At 39.6% G+C, this 26,546-nt stretch overlaps 1 protein-coding gene across 7 annotated transcripts in view; it reads left to right on the top strand.

Moving 5' to 3' along the window:
* Positions 1-26,546, top strand: part of AKAP7 (A-kinase anchoring protein 7) — a 141,025-nt gene that overhangs the window by 42,130 nt on the left and 72,349 nt on the right. For 6 of the 7 annotated variants that reach the window (XR_014803404.1, XR_014803421.1, XR_002342906.2 and 3 more), the window contains 2 exons: positions 2,856-3,016; positions 18,572-18,684. Coding sequence is in view for 3 of the 7 variants with exons in the window: in XM_021087993.2 (XP_020943652.2) it covers positions 2,856-3,016; positions 18,572-18,684 (274 nt within the window). In the remaining 4 variants the exon portion in view is untranslated. Of the gene's footprint in view, positions 1-2,855; positions 3,017-18,571; positions 18,685-19,473; positions 19,636-26,546 lie in introns of all 7 variants that reach the window. The other variant, XR_014803418.1, reaches the window with a different exon arrangement.

Here is a 26,546-nt window from a genome sequence, read left to right as displayed (position 1 = left end):
CTGTGTAGGGAGAGTGAAACTGATTGGCTTTTCTTGGAAAACATTGTTTGTATGAAGAATTTGCCAAGTCCCTAATCTTTTAATTTTGTTTTTCATCTTACGCTGTATAATATGCGAGACATTCATATTGTCCGTTTCTTGTTCTAGATTATTACTTTTCAAAGTCTAGTATCATATTTTAGGTGTTTAATGGAATATTGATCAATGGCTTGGATATGGAGTGTTCAGGAACATTTGTTTTTAAATAATGAATTTCTTCAGGTAGATATCATCCTTTGTGTCCTCACAGTGTAGAAGAAAGGCATAGAAATATATTAGCCCATATCCTGATTTGAAAAGATAGCTGTCCTGTCTTAGTTTTAAATACAACCCTTGCATCTGAATTCCAGTTTCAGAATTCTGTTTCCTATATGCCTATATTCTATTCATTTTACTCTAAAGAAGTCTTCCCAGAAGTTATTCTTGAAAAGATGTTCTATTTAAAAGACTCTGGAAGCTAGTGAACTTACCAGTAGGCACTGATTGCTTCTCACTCTGTGAGCAATGACGTCTCTTTAGGACAAATTTATTGATTTATGCCACTAAAGGCCTGAAAATTTGGACTGAGTTTAGATCATCTACATTTCTGTAAAGGGAAATAGGATATAGAATCCAATATCTCTGAAAAACTCTAGCCTTTGCCTAGCCTGCTTTTGTATATGGTTACATTTAAAATGAGTATCCTGAATTCCCTGATTTAGCATAGATGAGCCCGTAGATGAGCCAGAAGTGCTTGTTCTGTCTTCACACACTCTAACTCAGTAAACACTAAAGAATCGTGTTGCAGTAGAAGTGTGTCTGTACACTGTACCTTTTTGGATGAACATAAATAAGTTAAGAAAGATTGAATTTCAGATGTGGATTTGGAAATACAGTTATGAATGTTGACAGCTCTAGGAGTTCCCGTCGTGGCTCAGCAGAAATGAATCTGACTAGCATCCATGAGGATGCAGGTTCGATCCCTGGCCTTGCTCAGTGGGTTATGGATCCATTGTAGCAGTGAGCTGTGGTGTAGGTCACAGATGCCGCTTGGATCCCGTGTTGCTGTGACTGTGGTGTAGGCCAGCATCTACAGCTCCAATTCAGCCCTTAGCCTGGGAACCTACATATGCCGTGGGTGCAGCCCTAAAAAGGCAAAAAAAAAAAAAAAAAAAAAGTTGACATTTCTAAAGCTATTTTGAAGTATTATACATTGTTTTGACAAAGAAATGAGATGGTGTGGAAACTATGGATGAAAGTGTTAAAAACTTTATATGAAAACTAATTTAGAAATGTGAAAGATATAGAAAAATGCCTAAATTTCTTGTGCACACATGACATAATTACTGCTGGTGAATGAATTGCTGATCAAGATAATTTAAATTATAGTGGTTCACCAAAGTGGTGTTTTAAAGCCCTATCCATAATATGTGTCCTTATTTCTTTTTTGAGGAATTGCTGCCCTCTAGTGAGTTTAGTTTTTATCCTATAGTAAAGTACTTAGACCAAAATCCTCTTCAATTTGAAAGTAACCGATCTTAATTTTCAAAAAATTCCAAACCTGATAATGTCTAATTCATGAATATAGTAACAATTTTTTTTTTTGGTCTTTTTGTCATTTCTAGGGCCACTTCCTTGGCATATGGAAGTTCCCAGGCTAGGGGTCTAATCAGACCTGTAGCCGCCAGCCTACACCACAGCCACAGCAACGTGGGATCCGAGCTGCATCTGCAACCTACACCACAGCTCATGGCAACGCCGAATCCTTAACCCACTGAGCAAGGCCAGGGATCGAACCCACAACCTCATGGTTCCTAGTCGGATTTGTTGACCACTGCGTCACAATGGGAACTCCAACATTTATTTTTATAAAGAAAAAATAATTCTTTTGAAACACAGAATAGCCCTTTAATCACATAGGCTAAACAGATATGACAAACTTCTGTAGCTGTAGTTGGCAAATGTGAACTTGTACTTTGGTTGAACCCAAGTACAGTAAATTGTCTTATTATGGAGACTATTATATTTCAAAGAGATAATGTATTTTAAGTTTCAGTAGACTGCCTTACAAACAGTAAATACTGTATAAGCATTAGTACTTCTAACAAGAATCTAGAACTTTCACATAATCTAATGTACACTGTAGGTATTAGGGTTTTTTGGAATATATTGTCAGTAATCTTTTTTGGAGTTGTCCATGCCATTTTTCCTTGGTTAAAAACTTTGGTGAACTAGGAGTTCCTTCTGTGATGCATCAGGTGAAGGACCAGCATTGCCACAGCTGTGGCGTCGGTCACAGCTGTAGCTTGAATTCAGTCCCTGGCTGGGGAACTTCCATATGCTGCCAAAAAAAAAAAAAAAAGCAAAAAAACAAAAAAAAAAAACGAACCTTTGGTGAACCATAAAATAGCATCTTCTTTTATGTCTTTAATATAAAATAAATTAATGATGGCCTTTCTGACTAGTGTGAGGTGGTATATAATGTGAGAAGAAAGAATGTATACGTGTATATGTAACTGGGTCACCTTGCTGTACAGTAGAAAATTGACAGAACACTGTAAACCAGCTGTAATGGAAAGAAATAAAAATCACGTAAAATGATAAAAATAAAATAAAATTAGGTAAAGATTAATTCACTTCTAAGGATTTTGCTTAAAAATTAATATTAGTTTTATTTTGATCATGCAGATTAGATTTTGAAGGTATTTGCACTTTAAAATAATTAATACAAGTATCAAAATTAATTATCTTTCTAAAACTCATGATTTTGTTTCTCATTTGGCTTTGTGTATTTTGTCACTTGGTATCTTGCTGAAAAATATATTCTCTCTTACCAGTGGTATTGACGCCCTTTTGGAACTAAAACCATTCATAGAAGAAATCCTGCAAGGAAAACCTTTGACTTTGCCCTTTGAAGGGGTTGACACTTTTGGAAATCAGGTTGGATTTGTCAAGCTGGCCGAAGGAGATCACATAAACCCACTTTTGGAGATTGCAGGTAAGGCAAATAGTGATATACTTAAATGAAACCTCATCTGTTGAAGAAGCACTTTTTTTCTCCCAATTATTGTGATAGATATTTGACATCTTTTAATTTGGGGGAACCAGTGTAACCTCATTTTGTAACTGAGCTGCTTCAGCATCTGCTTATGTAGGTAAGTAGCCAAGTAAAAGACCAGAAAAGTATCTTGATTCTTAGCCCCGAGGAATACGTTGATTCTGGAAAATGATGGACTGGTCTCAAGTATTTGTGAGGACTGACCATGTCGTAAGTCTGAAGGATCCCAGTGTTTATCATGATATTTGACCTGTAGTTGGCATTTAATAAGTGTTGAAGGAATTAGTAAGAATTACCAGTTCACAGGTTTGTGGGGATTGTCAGCCCCATTCCAGAGAGTCAGTAGATGAATCAGCAGTGTTTTCCTCTGTGCTTCCTTGGTGCTTCCTGTTTAGGTACTGTTCTCAGAGCAGAAAGTCCACTGGTGGTAATAAAAGGTCTCATGTCCATTGGAGAGCACATTGTTTTGTGCAGTACGATGAAAATGTTAGGGACATAGAAGCAGAAGATCATAAAACCTGGATAAGTGACTTTTGAGTAGATCCAGAGATCATAGTTTGGGTGTTTGTCTACATAGTGTAAGCAATTTTTATTTTCCTTTCCTTTCATATCATGTCTGATCATTTCATGTCATCGCATTTCAGGTTCGGTAATCTTTGATTCATAACATACTCTCATCATTGCTCCATGCTGGGTTTTTTGTTTTTGTGTTTGTTTTTGGCCATGCCTGTGGCATGTGGAAGTTCCCAGGCCAGGAATTGGTTAGAACCCGTGACACAGTGGCAACGCAGGCCATTGCAGTGACAACCCTGAATCCTTAACCTGCTGTGCCACAGAAGAACCCCTTTGCTGGGTTTATTTTTATCTATGTATCTGTTTTAAAATAATATTTTATTTTTATTTTTATTTTTTTGTCTTTTTGCTATTTCTTTGGGCTGCTCCCGCGGCATATGGAGGTTCCCAGGCTAGGGGTCGAATCGGAGCTGCAGCCCCCGGCCTACGCCAGAGCCACAGCAACGCAGGATCCGAGCCGTGTCTGCAACCTACACCACAGCTCAAGGCAACGCCGATCCTTAACCCACTGAGCAAGGCCAGGGACCAAACCCGCAACCTCATGGTTCCTAGTTGGATTCGTTAACCACTGAGCCATGACGGGAACTCCTAAAATAATATTTTAATCATGATTCCCTGGTGGCACAGCAGGTAGAGGATCTGGTGTTATCACTGTAGTGGCTCCAATTGCTTCATTCGTGGTGCAGGTTCAATCGCTGGCCCAGGAACTTCCATATGCTGCAGGTACAGTAAAAAAAAAAAAAAAAAAAAAAAAAAAAAAGTAATGTAATCATCTGGGAATCCATTACCCCAAACAAAAGCTATGACTTTAGTAGTAATCTAACATATCATCCTTTTCGTTAATCCATCCTTTGGCCCGCCTTCATTCAAGCTAACCATCATCCCAAAGTCGCTATGTGTTATTCTTGTAGTCTCCCTGGCTATATGTATTTTTAATTGCTTTTAATCTTATTAAAAGGTATGAGATTGTATTGATCTTTTTTTTGTTTGTTTTGTTTTTGTGTTTTTAGGGCTGCTCCTGTGGCATATGAAAGTTCCCAGACTAGGGGTTGAATTGGAGCTATAGCCAGAGCCACAGCAACGCCAAATCTGAGCTGTCTCTGCAACCTACGCCACAGCTCACGGCAACGCCGGATCCTTAACCCACTGAGTGAAGCCAGGGATTGAACCCGCAACCTCATGGTTCCTAGTCAGATTAGTTCCCACTGAGCCGTGACGGGAACTCCTGTATGTGATCTTTTGAGACGTACTTTTTAAAAATTATATATTGTCTTTATGCAGTTGCCCAGTCAAAAGCACACCTCTTTTTGGGATGAGGGAGGCATGAGGATCAGATTTCATTTCATTGTTGGTTAAGTTTTTCTTTTGTGGAGCAAAGTATGTGCATACAACAAGCAAGCAACCAATCAAACAATATTTATGAGTCTAGTAGAACTTAAAATCATTAATTGGCCAAGGAGAAAGCAACTCTAACAATTTTGATGGCAGAGCATTTGGGGCAACCCATGCCTATGGTTAACAGACTTCATCTGTTCTTCCTGACTGCTCTGGAGAAAATGCTAGATTCAGGTCTTTCCTTTTGTAATATAAAGATCCCTGAGCTCAGGAAACATTTCTAATTAGTCATTCATTCATTGTTCTTTTAAATAATTCAATGGGTGCTTGCAACATTGAGAATTCCATCCATTCTTAGCAAATATTCTCACAAAGGCAGTTTCCAGTATTGATGAAAGATTCATTGTGTGCTCAGGAATGTGGAATCTCGCCAACTTTAGGATGACTCTGAGCTCAAGAGTGTTGGTTTGTCATTTTAGAAAAGGCCACTGCCCCTGTAATTCCTTTCTAGATGCCAGAGGCTGTTGCTTAAAAATACATATACTTTTCTAAGCATTAAAACAAAACATTACAAAAAAAATGGAAAAAGAGGGAGAACACTTCTCTGTCCCTCTCATATAATCACTTGCTTTTAGGCTTTTATGTGTATATTGTGCTTTTGCCTTGGATTATAGTTTTTTATGCTGTTTTTAAGAAAGCTAAATATTTGAATAATATGTACATAGAAAAATTTCATTGTTATTTAGTCAATGCTCAATTTATATAGCATTTGGATAGTCCAGGTGTTCAATACATGGAATTTTTGTTAGTATTTTACTTCATTAGATTTACTTTTTATTTTTTGTTTTTGTCTTTTTTTGTCTTTTCAGGGCCACACTGGTGGCATATGGAGGTTCCCAGGCTAGGGGTCTAATCAGAGCTACAGCTGCCGGCCTACGCCACAGCCACAGTAACGCGGGATCTGAGCTGCGTCTGCAACCTACACCACAGGTCACGGCAAGGCCAGATCCTTAACCTATTGAATGAGGCCAGGGATCGAACCTGCAACCTCTTGGTTCCTAGTCAGGTTTGTTTCCACTGTGCCACAATGGGAACTCCCCCCACCCCCTTTTTTTTTTTTTTTTTTTTTTGGTAGATTTATTTTTAAAAGAATGCCTCAGGATTAACATTGCTGTAGTCTAACAGTATCAGTAAAATAATATCACATCTGTTTTTGTGAGATATTTTATAAGCTATTCAAATAATCCTACTTTCAGAAGAATATATTCTATTGAGTAGGGTAAGACGTTTCTTAGATTATAAATTATGTATACGTATGTGCTTATACAGGAATATTCAAACTTTGTATGTTCAAAATTATGGAGACAGAGCTAGTTTGACTTAATGGAAGGCAGAAGAATTATTAAAGAACATTAATTTTTAAAGTGTTGATAAAGAAGTACATGTTATGAAGCAAAATGAACTTGAAAAAGTGTCGATAATTATAGTTCATGAGCAATCTGATTTATCTAACTTTCATAGAGTTTTTCAATTTTCAAGTTAAAGGAAACATCCTTAAAATGTTGCATAGTTATTATGAATAAAGGACTGAGTTTTAGATACTAATAATTGAACTCATTACTGAAAATTTTATAGGGTAAAAATTTTATAGAAGAAAAGTTACATATTTTGAACTAATAGAGGCTGAACTGATGAGCTAGTAACTGTGATTTTTGGAAGATGCTGGTGGGCTGAAGAGACCAGGCCCATCTCTGCACACCCTGTACGTGTAGGTGCATGGTGGTAGCCACTTGAGGGAGCTGCTGAGGTGGACGCCATCCAGGCTCTGTTTCTCAGCTTCCCACTTTGACTTCCAGTGATCTTATTTTTCCAGAATAAAACTGTACCTTCTCCTTTCCTAGCATTGCACAATAGCTCATAGAGCTAAGAAGGTATTGAAAATTATGCATTTATATGTAATTTCTCCACATTTTACAGTGATAAAATTGCACCGAAAGCTTTTTGCATAGAAATGAATGTGATTTCATTCATTTTTTTAGTAAAATGTAATTTTGTTAAGAAGTATATTAGATTGAGAGATTGCTAAAAAATTTAGCCTGCTGGAATTATAATAGTCCTTGCAAATCTTTTTTTTTTTTTAAATGAGAAAAGTGCCCTTGGTTTGCATGATAAAAGAGTCCAAGTACATCTATCTCATAAAAGGAAAAATGAAAGGTTTTTAGGATGTTCATTTGAATATTACTCTTTCTCTTTTTTTGACTGTCATATCCTCCAGAAGATGGAGAGTATATGCTCTGTGTTTTCAGCTCCTTGTGAGAAGTCTGTTCTGTTGCTGGTGTCTTTGGGTCTTTCCAAACTGCTCTGCTCTTGGACTTCTAACCACGACAGGCTGCTGGGCATCCCAGCATCCTACTGACCCTTCTGCATACAAGCCTGGGCTAAGCTGTCTTCAGAAACATCAGAACACCTTAGCCACACATCATTTAGAACTAAGCAAAGATGCAGCGTTTTCTTGTGTGCAGTGGATCCTATGTTGTCACTGCGGCGGCTTGGATCGCTGCTGTGGTGTGGGTTTGATCCCTGGACGGGGAACTTCTGCATGCTGTGGATGTGGTGGCTAAAAAAGCAAACGAAACAAAACAAAAACCCCCCAAAACTAAGGAAAGCGAGCTTGTCTCTCCAGCTGGAATGTCGGAATCACAGCCCTGCTCCGTGGAGGACCTTCAGAGCCTGTCGCAGGCCCTGCCTCCGTTCAGGCCGCCAGGCACTGATAGATCCTCGTACTTCCTCTCCTTTCTCACCTCTCTTTAACCCTTTTCATTGTCCCCAAGGGGAGGAAAATTATTTTTCCTTCTGCCATTCTAGGTTCTTCCGCAGGGACCCTGTAAACATAGGCTGATTAATAAGGGAGAAACAAAGATTTTATTATTATATCCAGTACACATCACTTGGGAGAAGCCTCAGTGAAGAGTGACTAAGCGGGTGGCTAGAACGTGGGCTGGTATAAGCATCTTGACAGGAAAGTAGTGGGTTTGTGGAAAAGGGACCACATAAAGGAAAAAGGTTTTAGGCTTTCGAGAATGGCAGGTGGTGGGAAGGTAGATACGTCAAGGTCCACCTTGGCCGTAAAACTTCCCTGGGAGAAGGAATTTTTAGGGCAGTACTCACTTTTTTTTTTTTTTTTTTTTTTTTTTTCATTTTTGGCCTTCCTGTGGCATATGGAGCTCCCAGGCCAGGGATCAGATCTGAGCCGCGGTTGTAACCCAAGCCGCAGCTGTCGCAATGCTGGCTCCTTAACCTCCTGTGCCAGGTCAGGGATCGAACCCTCGTCCAGGGCTCCCAAGATGCTGCTGATCCCATTGCGCTGCAGTGGGCGCTCTGGGAAGTCCTCATTTTTTACAAGTGTCTACTTTTAGTCAGACAAGGGAAGCTTTGGGAGTTTCTCTCTGCATCTGTTGATTTTCTTTGCCTCTAGCTCCAAGTAGCCCTTATGCCCAAGTGTATTTTGGGGTGGCATATCTGATTCCCTGTAGCCCTTCTTTTATTTTACTTGGTTTTTAATCAAACACTTAAATAGATTCACTTTATGCCAGGTATTTTTCTAATCATCTTACAAATGCGAACGCATTTAATCTTAACTGTGAGATAAAGATGATTATCTTTTTCTTTTTTTTTTCTTTTTTCAGGGCCACACCTGCAGCATATGGACCTTCCTGGGCCAGGGGTCAAATTGGAGCTGCAGTTATAGGCCTACGCCACAGCCACGGCAATACAGGATCTGAGCCACAGCTGTGACCTACCCCAAAGCTTGTGGCAATGCCAGATCCTTAACCCATGGAGCGAAGCCAAGGTTTGAACCCCCATCCTGACAGAGACAACCTCACAGGTTCTTAACCTGCTCAGCCACAATGGGAACTCCCTTACTCGTCAGTATTCTATTGCATCATAATTTATTTAGTTATTCCCCTGTTGTTAGACTTTTTAAAAGAATTGAGATATAATTGATACATACCTTTATATTTGTTTCTGGTGTTCAGCATAATGGTTTGCTATTTTTATATATTCCAAAATGACCACCACAGTATGTCTGTTAACACCCATCAGCATGCATAGTTAAACAATTTTTTTTTATGACGAGAATATTTAATATTTACTCTTTTAGCATCCTTTAAATATGCAAGACAGTATTGTTAACTATAAGTGCCATGCTGTACATTACGTCCTCAGGACTTATATTTTTATTTTTTACTATTTATTTATTTTGTCTTTTTGGGGCTGCACCCACGGCATAAGGAGGTCCCCAGGCTAGGGGTCGAATCGGAGCTGTAGCTGCTGGCCTATGCCAGAGCCACAGCAATGCCAGATCTGAGCCGCATCTGTGCCCTACACCACAGCTCACCGTAATGCTGGATCCTTAACCCACTGAGCGAGGCCAGGGATCGAACTTGCCTCCTCATGGATACTAGTCAGATTCTTTTCCGCTGAGCCACGATGGGAACTCCAAGGACTTATTTTTTTAATAAGTGGTAATTTGCCCCTTTTGACCCCCCTTCAATCATCTTGCCAACCCCACCAGATTCTGTGTTCTTACTCACTAGGCTAATCTATTATAGTGTAAACTGACAAGAGGGCTTCTAACCAGCTTTTAGGAGCACCCACTTACCTTCCTGCCTGAGCCCAAGACTGCCTCCAGTCTGAGATCACACCCTTGTTCCACAAATGCCTAGCATCACGGGACCCAGAGATGTCACCCGTGTCATTCTCTTAGTTCTTTTTTTTTCTTTTTTCTTTTGACCGCGCCTGTGGCATGGAAAAGTTCCCGTGCCAGGGACCAAATCTGCACCACAACAGTGAGCAGAGGCACAGCCATGACAACATCAGATCCTTAACCTGCTGAGCCAGAGGGAACTCCCCTCTTAGTTGTCTCTTACTTTGTCCCTGTTCTGCCTTTTCTTACTGGTGGTTCATGGTGTTAGGTCTTGTTACCCTCTACCTCTCCTTTTTTGCTGTTGTGTGACTGTTTCCTCTTGCTCATGGAAGGTTTTGTTCCCTCTCTTGCTGCAGCACCATGAGCACAACCATCCAAACATCGTGGTTTGAGGCGAGCTGTGGAGTTGGTCGAGCTGACTGTACTCCCATCCTGACACCCGCCCGCCAAGTGCAGCCTGCGACCAGCCGAGTGACTTTAAGCAGTTTACTTAATTCCTTATTTAATTTTCTTACTTGTAAAAATGAGCATTATAGTAACTCTTTCCAAGTAAAGTGAGATAGCTTGCATAAAGTGCTTTAGCATAGAATTTGACGCATACGTACCTGCCTTTTTTTTTTTTTTTTTCTTTTTTAAGGCCACGTCTGCAGCTTGTGGAAGTTCCCAGGCTAGGGTTCGAATCAGAGCTGCAGCTGCAGCTGCAAGCCTACACCACAGCTGCAGCAACTTTGGAACCGAGCCGTATCTTCGACCTACACTGCACCATGTAGCAATGCTGGATCCCTAACCTGAGCGACGCCAGGGATCGTGTCCACATCCTCACAGACACTATGTCAGGTTCCTAACCAGCTGAGCCACAATAGGAACTCCCCCTTGGCTTCTTTGATGGTAGCCTTCTTTTTTTTTTTCTTTTTTTTTTTTTTGTCTTTTTGCCATTTCTTGGGCCGCTCCCATGGCATATGGAGGTTCCTAGGCTAGGGGCCCAATCGGAGCTGCGGCCGCCAGCCTACACCAGAGCCACAGCAACGCCAGATCCGAGCCATGTCTGCGACCTACACCACAGCTCACGGCAACGCCAGACCGTTAACCCACTGAGCAAGGCCAGGAATCGAACCCGCAACCTCATGGTTCCTAGTCGGATTCGTTAACCACTGTGCCACAACAGGAACTCCTGATGGTAGCCTTCTATACTCAGTTCCAGCAGTTTTAAGCCTGGTGAAATCTTTGATGCTTCATCTGCCAGAACTGCTCTGAGACCTTGAATCAGGTATAGCTTTCTGTCACCACAACTTCTCACCCTTCCTGCTATTTCATTTTGTTTTCGTTACTGTTCATTCTCTGGAAGCCTATGGAAGCCTCTGATATCTTCTTTGTGGCCAAAATGGCTGAAGCCTTCTTAAACTAGTTAAGGTTGCGTGGTGGAGCCCTCTCTTGATGGTTCTTAATGGTGTCCTTCCTGTCTTTTTGCTCTTCTTTTTGACGTGGCTGGCAAATACCAAGGGTAGATCGGTTTAATCCTTTGCTTTTTTTGCCCCAACATCTTGGAAGAATAAAACCCAGACTCCATGCTATGGCCCCCATGGTATCCTCATATTCTGGTCTCTTGCTGAGAACTGCTGTCTTACTGTGGTTCTCTCTTCTCATTCACTGTGCTCCAGTTATACTGCTTCCTTTCAGAGACAGGAAGGGAATTAAATAAATGCAAAAAATAAAAAAAATGGATGAAATTATATTTTTTCTGGCTACAGAAGTATTGTCTCTCTATTATTAATTTTGGTGGTCTTTTATGTAGCAAAATCTTGTGTTTAAAAGATACATTAAGAAATTGCCCTTCAGGAGTTCCTGTTGTGGCGCAGTGGAAACTAATCCAACTAAGAACCATGAGGTTGCGGGTTCAATCCCTGGCCTCACTCAGTGGGTTAAGAATCTGGCATTGCCATGAGCTGTGGTGTAGGACACAGATGTGGCTTGGATCTGGTGTTGCTATGGCTGTGGCAATGGTGTAGCTGGCAGCTGCAGCTCTCTTTCCACCCCTAGACTGGGAACTTCCGTATGCCGCAGATACGGCCCTAAAAAGAAAAAAAGAAGAAGAAATTGTCCTTCAGACAATTTGCTTTAGCTATGAGGTGAATTATCTTATTTAGGGAGCATTCTTAGCTGATTTTTGAAGAATATCTGATGTATTTGTAATATGCTTTTCTATTTAGTGCTTGAAGGAATGTCTCTGGTCCTAGGAGGAATTGAACAGCCTCTTAAAATATTCATCAGCTTTCCTTCCAGATCGTGAGTTAACAGAGATGAAAAATGACATGTGGTTTTCACACTAGCAAAATCTTTTCTGATCTCAAGAATGATATTTCTATAACCATTACCCAGTATTCTGGCTAAGCAATAGATTATGCAATTAGGAACATAAAATCAATACTGGAAATTCTTTCCCAAGTGAAGGTGGCATTTTTTCCTTTTATTTCTGTATACCCAGCGAGTATAGTGTGCTAAAAAAACACATTAATTAAAATTAAATATGCTTTGTGACAAATATTATTTAAAATAGTATGGTGGAGAGATATCCAGCATCATGGAGTTTAGGCTCAGTGAGTGAATGATGAGAACTGTTGAGTCAAAATTTGATGTAACTGAAGCCAGTAAATTAGAAAGTATTACTTGTTTAGAATTAATTGGTAACATTAATTGCTATATCACATAAAATAATATATAAAATGATGAATGATAAATACCTACTCTTTTGATTTCTGTTAACAAAGCTGCTTTTATCTCATGTATTTTTTTTTTTTTTGATAATTCTGAACATTAAGTCTTTCTCTTATTGGGCTGAAACCTGTCCCATAAAAGCAGGGATATGTTTTCTGTCTTCAGCACATGATGTGCCTTGCAATTATAGGGACTGCTCAGTGAATAACTGAACCTATGAGTTTTACCTTTTGCACCTCCATGCAATTTCTATTTTGGGGGCTGGTGTGAATGTATTGCTAAGTTGCTATCTGAAGCTCTTCTCTGTGATAATTCTTCAAAGACTTAGAAATTATGCCTTCCTGTCTTTTGTCAAATCTTAGGAATTTAATAAGTTAGTCCATCATGGTATGTGTTAAACTGTCAGATGGTGCCAATATTTGACTGTTTTTGAGCAATAAAAAGGACGGTTTTATATGATTCAGCTTAATATTTTGATGCAGTTGAGAATATGCCAAAATAGAGAGGGTCAAAGCTGGATTACAGCAGGGTAGTTGAGAAAAGAAAGCTGTTTGTAACTTTTGTTAACTAAAAGTTGACGAGGTAGTTATAACAGTACAGGCAGGCTTCCTTTATTGCGATTCACTTTATTGTGCTTCATAAGTACTATGGGTTTTTTTTTTTTTTTCCCTTTTGTACAAATTGAAGGTTTGTGGCAACACTGTGTTGGGGCAAGTCTATCAGTGACATTTTTCCAACAGCATTTGCTTACTTAGCGTCTTGGTGTCACATTTTGGTAATTCTTACAGTATTTCAAACTTTTTCATTATTGTATTTGTCATGGTGATCTATGGACATTGATCTTTGGCGTTACTCTTGTAATCATTTCGGGGTGCCATGCACTACGCCCATGTATGATAGCTACCTTAATACAGGTCTGTGTTCTTACCCGACTGCTTCACTGACTGGCTCATTCCCCATCTCTTGCCCTTTCCTGGGTCCTCCCTATTGCTTGAGAAATGATAATGTTGCAATTAGGCCAGTTAATAACCCTACAATGGCCCCTAAATGTTTCATTGAAAGAAAGTGTCAGTTTGGCTTGTTGTCTTATTTTAAGAAATTGCTGAGGCCGTCCCAACCTTCAGCAGCCGCCACCTGATCAGTCAATAGCCATCAACATTGAGACAAGACCCTCCACCAGCAAAAAAATTTCTAGTCCAACTGAAGGCTCAGATGATGGTTAGCATTTTTTAAAAAAAACAAGTACATTGTTTTTTAGATGTAATGCTATTGCACACTCTATAGACCATTGTATAGTGTATATATAACTTTTATATGCACACACATTTGTATGACTCACTTTATTGGGATATTTGCTTTATTCCCATGGCCTGGAATGAACCCTTGATGTCTCTGAGGTCTGCTTGTAATTCTTATGAGTACAGTCTTTAAAACACGCGCATGCTACACTGTTGTCCTTTTGTCTGAGATGTAAATTCTTCCCCACTACCTCTCATGTCAGATATATTCTTTCAGAGAGTTTTCTTTTTGGTTCTGTGTGATCTTGCTTTGGCCCAGACATTAAGTCAGAAGCTAGCAACCTAAACAAAGAAGGACTGTGCAGCATTCTTTCTGGGGGTAGGTTGTATCATCAGTGTCTAAGGCAGGTGGCAGGGGTCTCGCCCTTTGGGTATGTGCATGTATTTGGTAATGCCAGGTAGAAGAGGTGGTGCCATTGCTGGGCCTCTTCTCCACATCTTTTTGGCTTCCAGCCTGGAACCCTAGTCCTCCCAGTGTTGTGGTTTTTTTGTCTTTTTTTGTCTTTTCTAGGGCCATGCTTGTGACATATGGAGGTTCCCAGGCTATGGGTTGAATCGGAGCTGTAGCTACCAGCCTACGCCAGAGCCACAGCAACACCAGATCCAAGCCTGTGACCTACACCACAGCTCACGGCAACGCCGGACTCTTAACCCACTGAGCGAGGCCAGGGATTGAACCCACAACCTCATGGTTCCTAGTCGGATTCATTAACCACTGAGCCACCATGGGAACTCCCCTCCCAGTGTTATTGTGTAAGTTCCTTTCCTGCACAACTCAGCCAAAGTTGTCATCTGTTACTTACAACTAAGAGTTAGTGCTTCCTTGGTATGTTAATGGTCTATTGCTTAACCTTTTTTATATCATAGAAGAGAGAGGAAAAACCCTATGGTGGCAGTGACTTGCAGTGAAGGGTTTTTAGGACGTGCTCCAAATTTACAAAGTGGGATCAAAATATCACATGTAGTGCATACTGGCATTTGGTAGATATTACAGAAGTAGAATAACAAAGTAAGATTTTGAAAATGTGGTACAATTGTATTTTGAGATACTGAGTTTTTATCTGCGTGTTTCTTGTATCCCTTCTTTTATGCCTGGTCCCCTTCCAAGCAGTAGCACCCTTATGCTCAGAAAAGAGAGAATATGGCAGAAAAAAATAGAGAAAGTGCTTTGGGGTTTCAACGACTAAGCATAATGATAAGCTTTCCTGCCCTGCTGCTAGAAAAGATCCCCCGCTTTGGGTGAAGACGAGAGTTAGGGGTCAAGGCAGAGTGTGAGTTCTTGCCCCTCCTTCATCCCATGAATGAGGCAGCAGAAATTCACAGAGACTCTAGGAGCAGATATCATTGCTTAATAAATATCATGGGTATCCTTTTAGGTCAATGTATGTTGCTCTAACCCACGCTTTTGTTTATGATAGTTCCTAGTATGGCTCTGTGGTAGTTTAACAAACATTTCTTTATTGGTGAAGGTTATTTCCAGTTTGTGATAATTCAAACAACGCCAAGTATCTTCTACATAGAATCTGGTGTATTGGTACTTTTGTTTATTTTCCTAATATTGGAATTTTTTGTTTGTCTGTTTGTTTGTTTTTGTCTTTTTGCCATTTCTAGGGCTGCTCCCACGCCATATGGAGGTTCCCAGGCTAGGGGTCTAATCGGAGCTATAGCCACAGGCCTACACCAGAGCCACAGCAGCTCGGGATCTGCAACCTATACCACAGCTCACAGCAATGCGGGATCCTTAACCTGCTGAGCAAGGCCAGGGATTGAACCCACAACCTCATGGTTCCTAGTCGGATTCATTAACCACTGAGCCACAACGGGAACTCCCCTAATATTGGAATTTCTTGTTCAGAACCCTTGTGCAGCTTCAGTTTTAATAGTTACTGTCCAGATTATTTTCTGTTGTGGTTGTGGTAGTGGTAGCTCTCATTCCCTAACAGCTGTTAGTGCCAAGTATTTTCTCAATCTTTTTCAAGGATTCTACTTACACCTATATTAGACAACCTAAGTTGCCTCGCAGCTCATTGATGATCTATTCTTTTTTTGTGTGTGTGGTATAACTAAATAATTCACTTGTTTTTTGGTACTTCTTAACATGAATTTATATTACGGGCACTTGCCTAACTTTTTTTTTTCTAAAGCTCCCAACCTACTTGGAATAGATGAAAATAAAACAGTCAGGGAAGAAGAGGCATCAGTCAGACAATTGTTCTGGGCCCAACCCAATCCGCATTTATTCTGTAAATATCCTAAGAACTCGTAATTACCAAATAGAGTGGGAAATTTAAGCTCATCATCAAAATCAAGTATCCTTAGAGATGCTCTCACCCTTTCTGACTTTTTTTTTAATTTTCCAGATAGTTTTATTGAGATATAATTGACTTACAGCACTGCATAAGTTTGGGGTATACACCTAGAGATTATACTACATGCATCATGAAATGATTACCATGATAAGCTTAGTGAACATCTATGTCTCATGTAGATAAAAATTAAAGAAGTAGAAAAATGTATTTTTTTCCTCATGATGAGAACTCTTAGGATTTACTTTTTAAACTTTCATATGTAACATATAGCAGTGTTAATTGTATTTATAATGTTGTACATTATATCCTTAATGCTTATTTATCTTATCATTGGAAGTGTGTACTTTTTGACTGCCTTCTACCAGCTTTGCCTCCCCTCCCCTCCACCTCTGGGTAACCATAAATCTGATCTCTTTTCTAGGAGTTTGTTTCTTTTTGAAATATAATTGACCTGTTTTATTTTGTCTTTACTCAGCTCCTATTCTTTGTCAGTATTTTAAATTATTTATGAACGACATTTTGTTAAAATAAAAGTTTGCGTGGAGAATTGAGGCTTTAGTTGCCTTGCCCTTTTTTCTTACTTCCTTTTCCTCTCTTTTATTTTGGGTGTTTTTTGTTGCTATGTCTTCAAATTTAGTAATTTTTTTGTTCTGCAGTGTTTAACCTGTTCTTAATTCCATCCAGTGTATTTTTTTCAGACCTTTCAGTTTTCATCTCTGTAAGTTAACTGGGTCTTTTTTTTTTTTTTTTTTATAGCTTGCATGTCTCAACTCAACTTTCTGAACATGAAGAATACTGTTATAATACCTACTTTGAAGACTTTGTCTGCTATTCTAACATCTGTGTTAGTTCTGGGTCACATTTGATTAATTGATATATCTCCTCATTGTGGGTCATATTTTCCTGTGTGTTTACATGCCTGGTCTTTTATGTATGTATTTATTTATTTGTTTAGTCTTTTCAGGGCCGCACCGGTGGTACGTGGAGGTTCCCAGGCTACAGCGGCTGGCCTACACCAGAGCCACAGCAACGCCAGATCCGAGCCATGTCTGTGACCTACACCACAGCTCATGGCAATACCGGCTCCTTAACCCACTGAGCGAGGCCAAGGATCGAACCCGCAACCTCATGGTTCCTAGTCAGATTCGATTCCACTGCGCCACCATGGGAACTCCCTGGTCATTTTTGATTAGATGTCGGGCATCATAAAATTTACTTTATTGGGTGCTGGGTAGTTTTGTCTTTGTATAATCATTCTTGTGCTTTGTTTGGGGGATACAATTAAGTTACTTGGAAGAAGGTTTTCCCTTTTGGGTCTTGCTTCTGCGATTTGTTAGGTGGGACTAGAGCAGTACCAGGCCAGGGCTAAGTTTTCCTCTGCACTGAGGCAAGGCCCTTAGATTATCCTGCACAGTGTCCCATGCATCTTGACGTTTTCCAGTCTGGATGATGGGAACACACAGAATTCCTGAAACAGAGTGAATGCTGAGCCTGTTTCCTTTCAAATGTGTTTTCCAGGCTCAGGTAGTTTGCTCACACTATGTGTGAGCCAGTGCTCAGTCGAATCCTCTAGGGGCATCCTTTGCAGATCTTTGGAGTTGTTGGACTGTGCAGCATTCATGTCTCTGGCACCCTGTCCCATGAGCTCTAGATGCCTTGGTCTTTCTACTCTTGGCTCTTTTTTTCCTGAACCAAGTGTGATGGCTGGGCTCCATCTGGGTTTCTCTTCCTTGAACAGGGTCCTGGACCCCCAAGGATGTAAACTGGCAGTTACAGGGCACACTTTGTGTCTCATCTTTGAGGGATTTCTGACCTTCGTTGCCTGGTGGACAATGTCTCACAAAGCATTGTTTCATATACTTTGTCCTTTTTTTGGTTATTTCAGATTCCTATTATTTCATCTTGGTTAGGAGTCAAAGTTTTAGATATGAAGCATTGTAGATAAGCTAGATCTTTTTTATAAATATAGATACTGCTGGGCTATTGTGTGAAATCAGTGCTATATCAGCCAGATGGTTATTTTATTTATTAAATATTTCCTTTTCAAATTGTTGCTTTTGTGTACTTTATCCAAAGTTTGACATCACTGCATGTTCATCTGTCATAATGTGTTTGTTATCATACACATTGTGTTTCTTCTCCCACTCTTTCAAAAAGTAATATCTCAGGAGTTCCCATCATAGCTCAGTGGTTAACGAATCTGACTAGGAACCACAAGGTTGTCGGTTCGATACCTGGCCTTGCTCAGTGGGTTAAGGATCTGGCATTGCCGTGAGCTGTGGTGTAGGTTGCAGATGAGGCTCGGATTTGGCATTGCTGTGGCTCTGACGTAGGCCAGTGGCTATAGCTCCGATTCGACCCCTAGCCTGGGAACCTCCATATGCCACGGTGTGGCCCTAGAAATGGCAAAAAGACAAAAAAATAAAAAAATAATAATACCTCAGACTGGCTTATAATCTTATTATAAAGTGATTTGTTATTTTTTGAGTTGCCTTTTTTAAATAATTAAAGACAGCCTGTGTTACAGTAGCATTTTTGTGCTGCTTTTTATTTTCTTCAGATACTGCAAAAAGGACATTTCAAGAAAAAGGTGTCTTGGCAGGAGAAAGCAAAACTTTCAAGCCTCATTTGACCTTCATGAAATTGTCCAGAACACCATGGCTCCGGAAGAAGGTGAGTGGACATTTTTTATCGTAGCCTTGTTTCACCAGCCACACCAGCCTTAAGCATGGTTGGGGCATGAGTGACCTTTGTAGTGGTTTTCAACACCCTACCTGGATTGGTTTTCGACACCAATCCCATTGTTCCTGGGATTCTAAGTCAGTTTGGTTTCAATTCCCGAGGATGTTGAGGATGTTGAGTTGGCTCGTGAGCCTCCATGGAGACCGTTACAGCTGTCCCCTCCTTTGCCCCCAGGGTTTTAGCCATACACTCTGACCATCACTTATGGCTGCTTATTCTGTTGCCACATCTGCTTCATCCCCTGAGAAGCATTTTGATTTGTTGCATTTTTTGCTCATGGTTGTTTGCAGCCTGGTGCCCTTAAAGCTTCCTCCACTGGCCTGCATAGATGCATTGCAAGGGTTCTTCAAGACAGAACAAGCACTATACCCCTTTGAGTAGCTCTTTCAAGGTGTGCAAGGAACCACCTTGCTTTTTCAGCAGTTGTCTCCATTGAGGGTGTGGAGCAAGCGTTCCAGGGACTGGGCAAGAGGGTGACTAAAGCGACCGTTCCCTGCCGCCCCCCAGCAGCATTTAAAAGAACTTCTTCCTGAGGAGGGTCAACAGTGACACAAGCCAGGGGACCTGTCTTTTGACTTCCCCTATCTCAGCGTGACTTTCTGCCTTCCTAGGCTACTGCCTCCTCCCCCGGAGGTTGGAGGGATTTTTGACCTTGTCTGGCATCAGGAGCAGTTCTCTTTGGAAACCTAAGGGCCCCCTTCATTGTTTTTCCCATTTCAGCCTAGGGAGGTTCTCATGCATATTAAGACATCTGCTGACCTGCCCTGAGGTTCCAGAGATTTGGAGATGGGCATGCAGATTAGTATTCGCTCCAGCTCTCCATGACCCTTTGCTGCAGTTAAGACTGATTTGCAGCTCTGTAAATGAAGGTCATATTTAGTAGTAAGTAGATCTTTTTTCTAAATTCAACACAATTTGTATTTAATGTCTTTGTGATCAGAAAGTATTTTTAGTCCTTTATAACATGCATTTGGGTAATTGAACACCCTGTTATGGTTATGAGTTTTTGACAGACTATTATAAAAATCCACTCCCCTGCCAATATCGTCCATGGATTTTTTAATAATTATGCTCAGATTAAATAATAATTATATTAGGTACCTTTCCAGAATATTTAGGTAGAAATAATTTGGGTCAATCATAGATTTTGGAATCAGGAATAACAATTGACGAAACTTTTAGACTGACAGTATTTTTTCACTCGTTATCTTTCCTTGCTTTGCTTTCAAATGGAGTGTCCTCTTCCCTGTGGTTTCAGACTTAATCACAGAATGACAAAACAGTGGTGAAGGTAATACCCTCATTTCAGAATATTTTTGTCTCAATAATATTCACTTTTGAAATGGGAGCACCCAAGGACATTTATCAAAGGGATGTTTAAATTATCTCTAGAATCTGTGTTTCAGCGTTCCAGACTGCATGCATTTAAATAACATCTTAGCAGCTGATTTCACAGAATCTATTCCTTTACTTTGCAGGAAAGGGATCTGAGACAGAGGCTAAGTGACTGAAATGAGATCATACTGCCCTTAGTTGCAGAGCCCCGTCCAGAATCCAACCTCAGTCTCCTCTTCTTCCCTCCCAGTCACCAGGTCCTGTCCCTCCAGTTTCATTTCTACGTGTGGGGAGCTCCTTGGTCCAAATCATATTAATTCAGCAACTGTTTATCAAGTGTCTACTGTGTGTCAGACACTGGGTGACAGGCAAAGAGTGACAATTAGAATAGAAATAGTCCCTGCTTAAATCTTGTGTAAAATCTAAAACAGATTGCCTTTTGTTTAGATTAGAATGTTTAATCTTTAGAAAGTAAACTATGATCGTATTGTCTTTTGGAAAGCCAAATAAGAATTTTTCCTTTTAATTTGTGGAATCGCTTTGTTCCTATTTACAACTAAGATGGTCAGTGTTTCTGAATGCTTAAGAAAATGTATCTTAAACTTTGGGATTTCTGAGTCACCTGGTATGCTTTTTGAAGCTGAAGATTTGCACCTTCTAAGTTCAGATCTGGAGTTGGACCTGAGACCTTGGCTTTCGAGTTTATTACACGCCGCAGGGATTCTGGTCGAGATGGTGTACAGAGTAGTATACTTGGAGACTTACAGGCTGAAATAAATATCCAGTATTTTCTTTATGCAGCAAATCATTGGTCCCACTGTAAAAGTTAAAACCTGTCTGAAAAGGTGACATCCGTATCAGTGGATTTTTATTATGCTTTGTGATTTAGAAGGCAGAGTATTTTAAAATGTATGACTCTTCAGTTTCTTAACTTTTTTACATTTTCAACTATCTGTTTTCTTATCTCGGCACTAATTTTCTTCTGGGTTTTCATTCTGGGTCCATCTGTTTGCAAGGGAAAGGTCATTGATAAAGTCAGTAAGGGAATGTATTACTAATATTCAGTTTACTTTAAAGATTGCCGGGGCCAGCTCAGCAGGATGGGGCTGAAGAACGGGTGATGTGGAACTTAAGGAAAAATAGTTAACATAAAACAAGACACAGAGACATTTATCTTAAGTAAAGGTGGGGGGGGGGGCTCAAGGTCTCAGGGACCAAGAGCGCCCTGCCTCAAGAAACCACACCGCTTTTATTGTGAGATCAGGTGAGGAGTGGCTATGGGTGGATAAGTTCTTTTACTATTTAAAAAGCCACTTAGGTGGTAAAGGGTTAAGCTCTTATTCTGACCTCTAGGCACATAACAGTTCTTAAGCTTAAGTCACTTATGCCTTTAGGTCTTTGTTCTTAAGCTTAAGTCACTTACCAGCACTGTGACTGTTTCTCCAAGAAGGAAGATGGGATAAAATAAGATAAGAAGATGGGATAAAGTAAAGAAGGACAAGATGGAGTTTTCAAGGAAACATGTCTTGCAACAAAAGATAATAAAATAGAGGGGAATACAAAGAGAGGTATAAAATAACTTTTTTAATTCAAATATTAGGAAGTTGGTCTCATTTCAAGTCCTTTTCATTTTAAAAGTTGATATTTCAATTATATAAGTGTTAGATAAATAAATGCTCACCGTAAACAATCCAAATACACACAAGCCTACAGAATGAAAGGTACAATATTTTCCTTATCATCCATTTCCCATCCCCTTCATCCCACTGTAATTCCTCTCTCTTAGGTACCACTGTTACTATATCCTCCTGACCTTTTCCTGTACACTGCAGACATATCGATCCATATGCATATTTATTATTTCTTTAAAACAGAAATAAATATGTATATAATTTAAATATATAAAACAATTATTTTTTTATATATAAAAATATATATATTTTTGTTTATATATATTAAACAATTATTTAAATATATTATTGAAGATATAACTTAAATACTCTCCTCTTGATGAATAATTATATTATCTGTTTCTTTGCTCCCATAAACAATGTTACAGTGAACATTCTTTTTTTTTTTTTTTTTTTTTTTGTCTTTTTTGCCTTTTTTAGGGCCATACCTGTGGCATATGGAGATTCCCAGGCTAGGGATTGAATTGGAGCTGTAGCTGCCAGCCTATACCACAGCCACAGCCATGTGGGATCCGAGCCACATCTTCGACCTACACCACAGCTCACGGCAACGTGGGATCCTTAACCCACTGAGCAAGGCCAGGGATCGAACCTGCAACCTCATGGTTCCTAGTCAGATTCGTTAACCACTGCGCCACGACGGGAATTCCAAAGCAAACATTCTTGTTCATGTTTCTTTGGGTAGATATGCTAGTATTTCAAAGACTGAATTTCTTGAACTGGAATTTCAAGATCAAAGGGCGTTGTACATTTTAACTTTTCAAAAACACTGCAAATTGCCTTTTAAAACAATGATGCCAATTTATACTCCCAACTACATTGTATGAAGAATATTTTTAGCAAAAATTTAAGGTGGAAGGATCATCAAAGATTATGAATGGTGGCTTACAAATTGGATGGGCCTTTGAGCAGTGAATTGAACAGTGCCCATCAAAAAATGTTAAAATTTCGTATTCTTTTTAGAAATCCATACTGCTGAGATTATCCTAAAATTTTTTTTTATTGAGATATAATTGACATATAACATTGCATACGTTTAAGGTGTACAATGTAATAATTTAGTATATGTATTATTGCAAAATGATTACCACAATAAGATGAATTAACACTTCCATCATCTCACATAGTTACCTTTTTTGGCGGGGGATTGAGAACTTTTATGATCTTATGTTCTTAGCAACTTTCAAATAACCAATAGAGTATTATTAACTATAGTTACCATGCTGTATGTTACATCCTTGGGACTATTTTATTTTATAACTAAGAAATGACTTAAAAGAAGAAATTCTTTATGTGTAAAAGATGTTTAGTGAAGTTTTGTCTATAATAGGGAAAAATCAGAAATAATATCTGTAACAATAGGGGCATGTTTAAGTCACTTATGGTAAACCCTATCATTGATTTAAGAAGCTATTAAAATATTTATAAGAGCTATGTGACAGAATAAAATAAATTTTATTTAAAGATAAATGAATAGAATTAAAGTTGTATAGGAGTTCCATTGTGGTGCAGTGGTTAACAAATCCGACTAGGAACCATGAGGTTGCGGGTTCCATCCCTGGCTTTGCTCAGTGGGTTAAGGATCTGGCGTTGCCATGAGCTGTGGTGTAGTTTACAGACACGGCTTGGATCCCGTGTTGCTGTGGCTCTGGTGTAGACCAGTGGCTACAGCTCCGATTCGACCCCTAGCCTGGAAACCTCCATATGCCGTGGGAGCAGCCTTAGAAAAGGCAAAAAGGCAAAAAGGCAAAAAGACAAAAAAAAAAAAAAAGAATTAAAGTTGTATACAAATAATTTACGTGATTTTGCCTTTAACATTCATTATGTACTTCAGTGTATTACGGAGGTAAAAACTGGGTTTGCGCAGTTGCTTGTTTAGCCCATGATTTTTCTGGTAGATGTAGTCAACAGAACTCACCTTAATACCACCTTAACATAGTAAGTCCCTCTTGACATATACAGGATTTCCATCTTGATTGGTTGGGGATTTGCTGGGGTTCTGAGGACAAGCAGAGCTGTGGTGGACTGAGCATAGTGGTGAGGGGCAACTTAGATGTCCCATAACAATTCAGGGGTGAGAAGAAGCGATGCTATGTGGAAAACTTAGAGGTTTCGTTAGCTTGAGAGTATCCCTGGACCTTCTGGTGTGGATGGGTGGTGCCCAGTGAGAGTATCTAGAAAAGAGCTAATGAGATCTCCCACTGAGATGCTGTGTTTTGAAGATTGGTGCCAAGTTGGCCTACCTGTTACTTTTCAATTAGACCTGCCAGGAGTTCATCTGGAAATCATTTTGCGTAACCAGTAGATACTGGTGTGCTCCTAAGATACTGGTTCTCCTTTTGTCCAGATGGACAAGGTAATTGTTGCTAAAAAGTGGTGTTCTGGGTAGAGGAATGTTCTGGATCATTATAAGTTAAATCTGAGTTAGTAAGACAGATGACACATTCATTATTATCTAAAGGAAGCGTTTGCCAATTATTCTATAGTAAGTAGTACCTCAATTGATTTTTCTTTTCACTGTATAATGTGTCATTTTAAAATGACCTAAAAATGTTAAAAAAAAAAAAAAAAAAAGAGAGAGAGAGAGAGATTCAGGGCGTTCCTCCCTAGTGGCTCAGCAGGTTAAAGATCTGGCATTGTCACTGTTGTGGCTTGAGTTGGTTCTGTAGCTTGGGTCACTGCTGTGGCATGGTTTTGATCCCTGGCCTGGGAATTTCTACATTCTGTGGGTGTGCCCCCCCCCCCAAAAAAAGATTCAGGGTTAGAGACATAATTGGTCTGCTCATGAAGACAGAGCACTTCATTGACATAAAAGATGTGGACAGGTGTCTGGCGCAGATGTCTGGCTGAGAGTTCACATAGGGATGATGGTAAAGAGCCTGTGTGATAATTTCCCCGCAGTGTTCAGTGCTGGTTGCAGAGGTCCCTGCTTTCTGAACTACCGTCCTCATGTAGGCACCTGTTTGCAAGTAATACCGTTTAGTAGAAGTAACCAAAATTCCTGTGGGAGAACTGAAAGTTCTATAGACTGTATTCAGAACGCTGAAAATGTAGAAACTCTCTTTCCAGTTTCCTGACATGGAACTTCCTCTGCTACAATGTGGTATTTTGGTTCCCAGACTAGAGAACTAAATTCTCTGAGACTCTGAAAAGCAAAAGACTTTTTTTTTTTTTTTTGACAATTATATATTTTTCTAACACCATAAGACGTTCAGTCAGTGTGTTAATTTTGTGTATTCTTAGTTTCATGGACTTATAATGGAGTGTATTGCATAAGAGAATACTGAAAGTAGTTTTGTGTATTTTAAGGCTATTTTGATTATCACTGTGATTTCAAAGTTTTAGCTTCTTTAATCAAATGAAGCCTCAGAAAATCTTATTTAATTACTTTGTCTCTGAAATAATACCTAAATATCAAGTCATCTTTATAGTTTCTTTAGAGTATATTTGTTCCACATGGTTAGACAACTAGTTTAGGTTTATGCTTTTTATAATGCATTCTTTTGGATTTATTTTTCCCATTGAGTGACTGTATTTCTGTGGTTTTTGAACATTGCAGAAATTAGTTGGTTAGAAGTGTGTGCTAACACTTGGTGGCAGAAGAAGACCAATTTCAAATCAAACATGCAGGTCCAGATTCTTTAAGAAATAAATTCAGTATTTCCATGGATAGACCAGTTGTTTTTAAGCATAAATTATTTTGTAAACTTCTTAGATATCTTTCCTGAGTTATGACTTTCAAATTTCAAAGCTGTAAGTTATTAATGTGCACTTCCTTATAGCAGCTTTTCAGAGAGTCAGACAATGAGAGATTTTTAGAATGAAAGAAATGATCTTCTTTGAAATTATTAGTTATTGTCATTGAGGCTGGTTTGTTTTGAGTGCAGAATTTGATATGCACAAAGCAAGGGGCAGAGGGGTGGTTGTCAGACTGTGTGATGATGAGGTTGGGGGAAGTAGGGAAGAAGATATAAGGCAGACATCAGTGGGAGTGGCAGTAAATAGTAGAAGAGATGAGTGTGTGGGGAGTTCCTATTGTGGCTCAGTGGGTTAAGAACCTGACTAGTATCCATGAGGATGTGGGTTTGATCCCCGGCCTTGCTCAGTGAATTAAGGATCCGGCATTGCTTCAGGCTGCAGTGTAGGTCACAGATGCAGCTCAGATCTGGTGTTGCTGGCTTAGGCCAGCAGCTGCAGCCTTGATTCAACCCCTAGCCTGGGAACCTCCATATGCCGTAGGTGTGGCCCTAAAAAAAAAAAAAAGAAGACCACAACGACAAGAGTGTGGATGGAAATGCTTTTCTGATGGTACCATTAAGAAGAAAACCCAATCCCTGTATTATTTGGTGATTGGATATACAGGATCAGGATTGTAATTTACAGTTTCTATGTTAGGTTGGCTGAATCCCAACCTTCTTGACATCCTGTCCAGCCAGGATTCTCTGCTGTCATCTTTCCTCACCTACAACCATTATTTATTCTTATATCCATCAGGTAGCACATTTTCTTAGGATCTTGTTAACTGGCCTGGTGTAATTTGGCTGCCACTCAACCTTCCTGGGTCTGCATGATAATGGGCCTTTACAAACTATTTGAAACTCAAGGATACTGGTCTATTACTTTTCAAAGGAGCCTCTGTAATATATTTGGCTGAGTGTGAATTTTCTTGTTTTAGCTCTGTTGTTTAACTGGACAAATCTCCTAACCTCCCTTGACCTCTGTGCTCATGATGCAAGAGGAGCTTAGTCCTAATGACTCTTGACCCCC

This window comes from Sus scrofa, chromosome 1, assembly GCF_054392235.1.
Source record: "Sus scrofa isolate SSC_HxYL_T2T_F1_AM1 chromosome 1, Sscrofa_HxYL_maternal_Yorkshire_Landrace_v2.0, whole genome shotgun sequence".
NCBI classification, from domain to species: Eukaryota; Metazoa; Chordata; class Mammalia; order Artiodactyla; family Suidae; genus Sus; species Sus scrofa.
This window is presented reverse-complemented; position numbering and strand designations above follow the sequence as displayed.